A 10,258-nucleotide genomic window follows, 5' to 3' on the forward strand; every position below is an offset into this window, starting at 1 on the left:
AGAAAACAGAAGAGCAGGGAGCAACCCCTTGGCTGTGTTCCTTATAGCATATCTGGAAGAGGTGTCCAGGGTCCTGGGTTTGCCCTGAGCAAGACCCTTTTGCTACTGTGGTGCTAGCAGGGTGGCAGCTGTAACCCAGGGCTGCACAGTGCCTGCTGCTGCCTGCAGCCACAGGGATGCCACTATAGAGACAACAGGACTGCCACCAAGGTACACGAGATCTGAGGGCTTATCCAAACTTAAGAGTACAGGAGAAAAATGTGGAAGCCAAAAGAAAGCAGCAGTGAAAAGGCCAGGTCCTGCTGCTGGCCATGGCCATGGCTCCAGGGAAGCAGCAGCCCCGACCCGAAGGCAGCAGAGAGGCAGAGCCCAGTGGGCATTGAAGGGTACAGCCCTGAGGGCCACCGGGGCTGCTCCTGCACGTGGCAGCTGGGCTCTTGGCCCTGAGCCCCTCCTGCGTGCTGGGGCTGCTCCCCCAGCTCCAGAGGAGGGAAGAGACGGAAGCTGAGACCTATGAAATTCACAAGGTATCTTCAGTAGCTTTATGTACGCAGGAAGCCGGTATCTATAGGTAAATAACTGACAAGTATGAGATTAAGAATAATATTATTTAATCAAAAGCAAATTAGTTAGATAAAATAATAATACAGGCATTTAATAACAGATAAAAAAATAATCTGGGAAAAGCTGGAATTTAAAATTATAGCTGTATTCTTATAGGTGAAGTTGCTGAAGATGTTTGTATACAAGCAGAGTCCTCATTGAATCCTGTAGTTCCTGGTTCCTCATGCTGTAGATGAGGGGGTTCACTGCTGCAGGAACCACCGAGTGCATAAATGACACCACCAGGTCCAGGTATGTTGAGGAGATAGAGGGGGGTTTCAGATAGGCAAAAATCCCAGTGCTGACCATCAGGGAGACCACGGCCAGGTGAGGGAGGCACGTGGAAAAGGCTTTGTGTCGCCCCTGCTCAGAGGGCATCCTCAGCACCACCCTGAGGATCTGAATATAAGAAATAACAATGAAAATAGAACAACCAAATAATACAGAACTACTTATTCCAAATACACCAAATTCCCTGAGGTAGGCATCTGAGCAGGAGAGCTTGAGGATGTGGGATGTTCATTTTGCTTGTGTATTTAAACCAATTAAAGTGCCTTTTTGTCTTATGTCCTTCCTCTGAGGTCTTTTCTGTGGCTGCAGAGGCAGTGCCCGTGTGCAGGGTGCAGAGGAAAAGAGTCACGGCCCAGTAGTCCAGCCCTAGAGCACCAGGACTTGGGGCATGCAGAGCTGCTCTCCTGCCACTGCCACCCTCTCCTGCTGAGCCCTGCTGGCGGTGTAAGGCCTGGCTGCTGCTGGAGCTTGGTCCAGTGCTGCTGTGTGGCCATGCTGGGACTGCAGGCCAAAGAGCAAGAGCTGAATGCAGCTCTGTGATGTGCTTCCTTGAGCCTCCAGGGTCCCTGTGCCCATTCCTCATGCTGTGGGGCATCTCAGAGGAGGGCGATGCACTGCAATGCTGAGGTGCCTCCCAGCCTCTGCCAGTGGCTGCAGGAGCCAGAGGGATCTGCAAGTGCTGCAGTGCACTGCCTGTGTGTGTGTGCAAGGAAGAGACTCTTGTCTCTGAACAGCCCAGTGTGGATGAGCAGTGCACGAGGCCAGTTCAGATATTGGCACCTCACAGAGCCCTGACATTTCTCTGTGCAGAACTCAGTAATTAACCAGTAATTAACAGTAATTAACCCCAGCGTTCCCATGAGATTTCTGTCACCCTCCTTGCACAGGTTCATTGCAAATGCCTCTCTCTGACTTAACACATTACCCTGCTTGTTGGTCTGGTGGTGACTGCAAATTGCTGTCTGTTGGTGACAGCCTTCAGTAAGGGCAGATCATGCCTGACAAACCCGGTGGCCTTCTACGATGGGCTTACAGCATTGACAGAGAGGGGAAGAGCAACTCACACCATGAACCTTGACTTGTGTAAATCATGTGACACTGTGCCACGCGATATCCTTGTCTCTCAATTGGAGAGACATGGATGTGATGGATGGATCACCTGGTGGGTGAGGAATTGGCTGGATGGTCACCCTCAAGGAGTTGGAGTCTACAGCTCAATGTCCAAATGGAAATCAGTAAAGAGTGCTGTTCCTCAGGGGTCAGTATTGGGACCAGCACTGTTTAACACTTTGTCAGTGATGTGGACAGTGTGACTGAGTGTAATCTCAGCGAGTGTGCTGATGACACCAAGCTGGGTGGTGCAGTCGATACACTGGAGGGAAGGGATGATATGCAGATGGACCCAGACAGGCTTGAGAGATATTCCTGTGTGAACCTGATGAGGTTCACAAAGGCCAAATGCAAGGTTCTGCAGCTGGATTGGGGCATTCCCAAGCACAAATACTAGCTGGGTGGAGCAGCCAATGGATAGGGAGCAGCTCTGAGGAGAAGGACCTGGAGTGCTGGTGGATGAGAAGCTCAACCTGGGCTGGAAATGGGAGTTTGCAGCCCAGAAAGAAAACTGTATTCTGGGCTGCATCAAAGAAGTTTGACCCAAAGCTTGAGAGAGGTGTTTCTCTCCCTCAGCTCTGCTCTTGGGAGACCACTCCTGGGTTACTGCATTCAGCTCTGGGGCCCCAAACTCAAGAAGGACATGGAAGTATTAGAAGGAGTCTAGAAGAGGCCAAAAACAGGATAGAGAGGCTGTGGCAATTTTTCCATGAAGACTGGCTGAGAAAGCTGGTTCTCTTCAGCCTGGAGAGACCCTATAGCAGCCTTCCAGTACCTAAAGGGGGGCCTTTAGGTAATGTTTTAAAATCAAGAGAGGGTACTTTAAAATTAATTATAAGGAAGACACTCTTTCCTTTGGGGGTAGTGGTCAATGGAACAGGTTGCCCAGAGAAGTTGTGTCAACCCATCCCTTGCCCCTTCAAGGCCAGAAGCCTCCTGTGTCAAACCACGATGGACAACCCCCCTGCAAAGTTGCTGTTTAACCTCATCTTTCCTGCATGGGGCCTCCTCTGTACCACAGAGCCCAGTCCCAGGTCCCACTTTGCCACAAGCACTCTGCAAGGTCGCTACAGGGCCTAACTCTACCATGTCCTGCCCTGGCTCTGCCATCCCGCTGGGCAGGGGAGAGGGTGACAACAGCAAAGGGATGCGTTTGGGTGTGGAATGTGGGGCCTGGCAGAGACAAAGAGTCAAGGGAGAGGACAGGGCGAGGCAGCAAAGGCAACACAAGCTGTGGAGTTGTTGAGGGGCCACATTTGTGCCAGGAGCCTGGGTGGGCAGCAGCTGACAGGAGGCGAGGGTGATACTGTAAAAGCCACTCAAAGTAACTCTCTAAGACTCAAATAGGAGTTTTAGAAAGCAGGCATTCTATTATTGAGATGCTGAATGCACAGGAGATCACTGACCTGGTGTGCTTACAGAACTGTAAGCCCTCCCTCTCTGGGATGGGGGAGAGAAACGGGAAAGTGAAGCCTGTGAGTTGAGATAAAGACAGTTTATTAAGACAGGAAAATAATAATAACAATTACAATAATAACAATAATGATGATAATAGTACTACTGCTAATAATGTGTACAAACAAGTGATGCACAATGCAATTGCTCACCACCCGCTGACCAATGACCAGCCTAACCCCGAGCAGTCCAGCCCTCCTCCCCATGGCTAGCCACCCCTATCTATTGTTTAGCATGACGTCAGATGGTATGGAATACCCCTTTGGCCAGTTTGGGTCAGTTGTCCTGGGTCTGTCCCCTCCCAGCTCTTACTGCACCTCCAGCCTGCCCGTTGGCAGGACAGAGTGAGAAGCTGAGACGTCCTTGGCTTGGTGTAAGCACTGCTCTGCAACAATTAAGCATCAGCGTCTTACCAGCACTCTTCTCATCCTAAGCCAAACCATAGCATTCTACAAGGTACTAGGAAGAAAATTACCTCTGTCCTAACTGAAACCAGGACATATATCCACCCTTTATACCACATAATTTATGTTATGCTAACATTACACTCCCTACCAGACCACGTTCTGCTGCTGGCCATGGCCATGGCTCCAGGGAAGCAGCAGCCCCGACCCAAAGGCAGCAGAGAGGCAGAGCCCAATGGGCAGTGAGGGGCAGCCCCGAGGGCCACCGGGGCTGCTCCTGCATGTGGTAGCTTGAGCCCCTCCAGAGGAGATCAGAAGAGAGGGATGCTGACACCAATGAATTTCTGATGGCTTCATTATTGTTTTTATTTGCACTGGAGGACTAGTACTACAGGTAGATTAGATGATTTGGTCAAAGTAAAGAAATTAATTAACAGGCAGGATGCTAAGAATAATATTAGTGAAATAATGATAAAAATGAAATGACACGAATAACAATAATTTGAAATAATTATGATTATATATTATAACTATATTATTGATGCTTAAGAAGCATGTATAGGAACAGTCTCCTCACTCCATACTTTAGGTCCTTGTTTCTCAAGCTGTAGATGAGGGGGTTCAGTGCTGGAGGTACCACTGAGTACAGAAATGCCAGCACCAGGTCCAGGGATGGGGAGAAGACAGAGGGGGGCTTCAGGTAAGCAAACATGCCAGTGCTAACCATCAGGGAGACCACAGCCAGGTGAGGGAGGCACGTGGAAAAGGCTTTGTTCTTGCTCTGCTCAGAGGGCATCCTCAGCACTGCCCTGAAGATCTGTACATAGGACAGCACAATGAAAACGAAACAACCAAAGCCTAAAAAAACACTAAACACAAGAGACAAAACTTCCCTGAGGTAGGCATCTGAGCAGGAGAGCTTGAGGATCTGGGGGATTTCACAGAAGAACTGGTCCACAACATTGCCGTGGCAGAGGGGCAGGGAAAATGTGTTGGCCGTGTGCAGGACAGCATCAAGAAAGCCACTGCCCCAGGCAGCTGCTGCCATCTGGGCACAAGCTCTGCTGCCCACGAGGCTCCCGTAGTGCAGGGGCTTGCAGATGGCAACATAGCGGTCATAGGCCATGACAGTGAGAAGGGAATACTCTGCTCCAACCAGGAAAACTAAAAGGAAGACCTGTGCAGCACAGCCTTGATAGGAGATGGCCCTGGTGTCCCAGAGGGCATTGGCCATGGCTTTGGGCAGAGTGGTGGAGATGCAGCCCACGTCGAGGAGGGCAAGGTTGAGGAGGAAGAAGTACATGGGGGTGTGGAGGCGGTGGTGGCAGGCTACGGCGCTGAGGATGAGGCCGTTGCCCAGGAGGGCAGCCAGGTAGATGCCCAGGAAGAGCGCGAAGTGCAGGAGCTGCAGCTTGCGCGTGTCTGCGAATGGTAGCAGGAGGAACTCGTTCACAGAGCTGATGTTGGGCATTTTCTGACATTCTCTGTTGGAGAGAAAAAGGTAGAACAAAGTTAGAACTGATTTGGATGAGGAAAACCTATTACAAGTCTTACAGAACCCCCAAACAGAGCCTCTCTCTTTGCAGCAGAACCTTTCTGCAGCTCTCCTGCTTGAGTTGTGGCTGGTGCTGGCTGAGTGGCATCGGGAGCAGGGGCTGCTGTGGGCTGCAGAGGAGTCCTACCTGCAGCAGGAGGGAATCAGGAACATGGGGGAAACTCAAGTTCAGTCTACTTGTTAGGTCAATGAGTTTGCGGCATTTTCTTGCAAACAACGCATCTGAATGCAGAGCAGAGCTGCATTTAGAGCAGTGTTTTACTTGCTTTAATGTTATTCGGTTGGCCCTGTAATGCTTAGGTGAATTATTGGATAGTTGAACTCTGTGACTTTTCATGCGTGCTCCTGGTGAAATCTTGCGGATGCCAGGAGGCAAAAGGACTGTTCCTTGGTGAAGACTGAGCAGAGCAGATCTGCCCAGCAGTGAGCTTGGGCACGAGAAGAAACTGGAGACAGCTGAGAGCAGAGAAGCCCAACTCAAAAGGCAGATGGACAGAATCCTCACCTTATTTCTGGGTGTGTGATCAGGATCTCAGCTCTTCCCTCCTATATAGGAGTGCAGAAGCCTCAAACCAGCTGCCCACAGACAGCCATCCAGCAGCACGGACATGGCCTTAGCAAGGATGTGTCTTCTCCTTCAGGCACCTGGATAACACAACGATGCCACGAGAGAGCTGCATCCTGCTGGAGAGCAGCCTGCAGCTCAGGAGGATGCCCCACAGACAGAGCTGGATATCTGAAAGCTGGAGTGTGCCAATATCCCAGCTGCACCCCTGTAGGGTCTGGAGGACGCTTGACCACACCTGTCTTATCTGATCGGGGATAGCAAGGTAATGACACTCCAAGGAGCTTCTGCCAGACTTCCTCACCTCGCACTGCAACCCAGCAGGACTCTCAAAGCCTACTGCATTGCCCACTGCCCTCCCAGAAACAACACCCAGCACGAGACCCTTCCAGGACCTGCAGCATGGCCCTGCAGCCAGACCCTTACCTTGTCAAGGGCTGTGCAGGTTTCTTCTGCAGGCAGCTCTCAGCATCCTCCCACTGCCAACTGCCTCCAAGCCCTCTTTCCTTCTCTTCTCTCCTCTCCTCTGCCAGAACCAGCTGTGGTCAGAGCTTCCAGCTCTGCTGCGCTGTGCAGAGGAGCTGCTCCTGGGCACAGCTGTCTCTCTGCTTCATGGGACTTTCTGAAATTTGTTTTATCTGTCCCACAAGACTGACCCAGCTCAATAACAGAGGCCCAGCCCAAGGCATTGGAATCACCCCTCTGGGGGCTTTGCTGATCAGCCCACGAGGAGTCAATTAGGCTCTGGTGCTTTAACGATTAGCTGTCTCCTCAAAAACTTCAGTGGCAGAGACAATAGCCATAGCCATGGACCCAAATATCTCATAACGCAGCTCTGTAGGAAGCTTCCCTGGTTCCTTGTGAGAAGGCACCACTGCTTGTATGGCATCAGCATTGTGGAAACCACTCCTGAAGTAGGCATCCCAACACACCAGGCTCCTTGAGGCCTCTCAGCCAACCAGACACAAGTCACCTCAGCAGCAGCTTCCAAGCCAGGGGCCTGCTGCTGGCCTTGCAGCTTCTTGTGGAGATACAGCCAAGCCTTGTGCCTGCTGCTGCCCACTCATGGACTCAAGCAGAAGGGACAGGACAACCCATGTTGGGGCCTTCTTTCTGCCTGGGTCGCCCTGGGTCTGGAGGCAGAGGGGATCCCCCAGTCAGCATGCCAAGCAGGTGCCTTCTGCTGGCCTAGCAGGGCCACTGCCAGATGTCAGCCCAAAAGTGCAGCTCCCAGGGAGAAGGCAAGGGTGACCTTCCACCTCCAGACACAACTGACCTCACAGTCCCTTTCCGTGACACGTTCTTGCTGCTGCCCTATCAAGTGCAGAGATAGAACTGACCTCACAGTCCCTGCCACAGTCACATTCCTCCTGCTGGGGTAGGAGATGTTGAGGCAGAGCTGAGCTCCTCAGAGCATTCCCACCCATCTCCCCCTTGCGACCCACAAGCTGATCAGATCAGGGTGAGCAAGAGACTAAAGATAAAGGCAAATGGCTATAGGCAGTGTTTTAGCTTGAAGGGATACTTTGACATCAGGCATAAGAATAGTGGATTCCTGTCAGGGTGTGGAGTAGCATTTAGGCTTGGGGATTAATGTCACTGGTTAAAATAGGGGAAGGGCTTTACATGACTGTTTTAAGCCAGCATTACAGCAGAATCAACATTGCCTGAATGTTCGAACCTCACAGAAATCATTAATTTCTGCTGGCCAAACTCCTCTACCCTCCCTGAAATCTCACATCACTCCTGGCCAGGCTTCTCCTGACTTCCCCATATCAGTCATCTTCGTAGGGGTAGCTTTCTGATGGCTTTCATGATCTCAGAGTATCTGTCTCATATCTGTTGGCTACTCCTTTCTTGAGACTGACATGGCACCTAAGTCAGGATGGAAAAGAACACAAAGGCTGTAGGTGAACCCTACAGAATGTGTCCTGCAGCTCTTGTACCACCCTAAAAATTTTGTTTCCTGCCTCCATCGTTTGGATATGGAATGGTTTCTGTGCACCCAGGCTATCTTTTCCCAAACCCTCATGCATGGTTCAGTTTGCCCCAAGAGTCTTAGAGGCAGTGGCCCCCTCTGTGTAGAAAACTGAAAGCAGTCCTAAAGGATGACTTCAGGCAAAAGCTGACACCTCTGACATGACAACCCCTATCCAAGACCTCTTCCTCTATGGGGCCTACCAGGTACTTAGAAAGAGCCGATCTCAGAAACTACATGCACAGCAAGTGCCTTCTGCTGCCCTGCCATGGACACTGGCAGATGTGAGCCTAAAGGCACAGATCCCAGCCAGGAGTCAAGGGTGACCTGTCAGCTACTTCAGAAAGCAGTCACCTCACAGGCCATTTAACAGCCATTAGCTTCCTGCTGGACTTAGTGTTTCTGATGCACCACTGAGCTTATAATACCACACCTACCAAACACCCCCTTTTTGGGCCAGGACCTGCCCAGGTAGAAGTGATCTGGTTGTGATCCACGAAGCTCATGACACACCTGCTGGGCTCCCAGCCTCTCTGATGCACAGGAGCCGGTTCTGTGCCAGTCCTGGCAGGTGCTAGGGCAGGAGGGACCTTGCAGGCAATGTTCCAGCCCCGTGCCTGTTGGCGATCTCTCAGCTCCTTGTGCACAGTGAAGATCACACTCAAGTCCAGAAGTCTGAAGCTGGCCTAGAAGACACTCATGTGAAGCATCCTTGAAGCCCCAGCCCCAGCTGGTGGTGCTGCTCTGCAGAGTGAGGGGGCTGTGGTGCCTGGCGCATGGGGGCACTCTGAAGGGCCATGCTGGGCAGGCTGGGAGGCAGACCCAGCTCATGGGGTCACTGCCATTGCCCCAGGGTTGCAAGGAATCACTCCCCAGGCTCCTTTGCTGGGGCTGCTGTTTGCCGTGGGGCTGCAGAGCTCTCCTCTGCCTGCTCACACCAGATTGAGCACTTGAGCTCTGCTCAGTCCACCTTGGAGGAGATCCCCCCTTAGGAGGGAAGTGCTGCAGTGGAGGCCAGCTGTGCCACTGCCATGCCCACTGCCTGTCCCTGCCTGCAGTCCCAGCACAGCCCCACAGCAGCACTGGCACCAAGCTGCAGGAGCAGCCGGGCCTGACGCCACCAGCAGGGCTCAGCAGGACAGGGCGGCAGTGGCAAGAGAACAGCTCTGCATGCCCCAAGCGCTGGTGCTCCCTGGCCGTGCTGCTGGGATGGGACTCTTTTCCTCTGCACCCCTGCACATGGGCACTGCCCCTGCACAGCCAGGCCTGGTCTCAGAGGACAGATGTCAGACAAAATGGCAGTTGAATTTTAACTCCATTAAGGTTAAATTCACAGAGAGCATGGCTTCACATGCACAGAGTCTATGAGCTATATTCAACAGGTACTTCCATATCATTTTAATGGGTGCTTATTAGCTGAATTAATGTAATAAGAATATGCACAAACACAACCACAAAACAAAACAAAACAAAACACAAACAGGTATACTGGCTCTTCCTCCAATTATTGACATTGCAAGTCATGTGCAGAAGCAGATCAGACATTTCTTGCATCCAAGACACATCTAGTCATTAATTTCCACAAGGCATCCTTAAGCTCATGGCTCCTCATGCTACAGATGAGGACGTGCTCTGCTGGAGGCAACACTGGGTACAGAACTGCCACCACCAGGTCCAGGGATGGGGAGGGGATGGAGGGAGCTTCAGGTAGGCAACCATGACAGGCCTGAGGAAGACGGACACCGTGGCCAGGTGAGGGGGGCACGTGGAAAATGCTTTGTGGTGGCCCTGCTATAGAGACGACAGGACTGTCACCTAGATCCACAAGGTCGAATCCAAATACACTGCTCCTTCCTGTGGCAGCTGGGCACTTGGCCCTGAGCCCCTTCAGGATGCTGAGGATGCTCCCCCAGCTCCAGAGGAGATGGAAAGAGAAGGATACTGAGACTAATGAATTTCCACTGGTATCTTTATTGTCTTTAACAACAAAGGAAACATGATCTCTGTGTACATTAAATGATATGGTAAAAACTAAGACAAAATGTAACATTCAGAATGCTGAGAACTACACTACAAAAAAAAACAAAAACAAAAACAAAAACAAAATAAAATATTAACAGAGAAAAATAATTTTTAAAATGTTGTGTCATTTTCCCGAATACCCTTTTATTTCTGTTAGGATTATTATTAATGAAAATGTTATGATAACACTAATAATGATAAAAATGATATGATATAGTATGAATCAAAATATTTGCATATTATTAAGAATACATTCTCTGAATACATCACAGATG

At 50.9% G+C, this 10,258-nt stretch overlaps 1 protein-coding gene across 1 annotated transcript; it reads right to left on the bottom strand.

The window, feature by feature from the left end:
• Nucleotides 1–4,398: 4,398 nt before the first annotated feature.
• On the bottom strand, nucleotides 4,399–5,334 carry LOC116501342 (olfactory receptor 14C36-like). Its single transcript, XM_032206858.1, has one exon. It carries the CDS (start codon nucleotides 5,332–5,334, stop codon nucleotides 4,399–4,401), a length of 936 nt encoding a protein of 311 aa, XP_032062749.1.
• Between the last annotated feature and the right edge of the window lie 4,924 nt (nucleotides 5,335–10,258).

The sequence above is a fragment of the Aythya fuligula genome, chromosome W (assembly GCF_009819795.1).
Source record: "Aythya fuligula isolate bAytFul2 chromosome W, bAytFul2.pri, whole genome shotgun sequence".
NCBI lineage: Eukaryota > Metazoa > Chordata > Aves > Anseriformes > Anatidae > Aythya > Aythya fuligula.

Excerpts from the sequence above, each read along its gene's own strand:
- LOC116501342 (XM_032206858.1), bottom strand. The coding sequence starts at position 5,334 with ATGCCCAACATCAGCTCTGTGAACGAGTTCCTCCTGCTACCATTCGCA.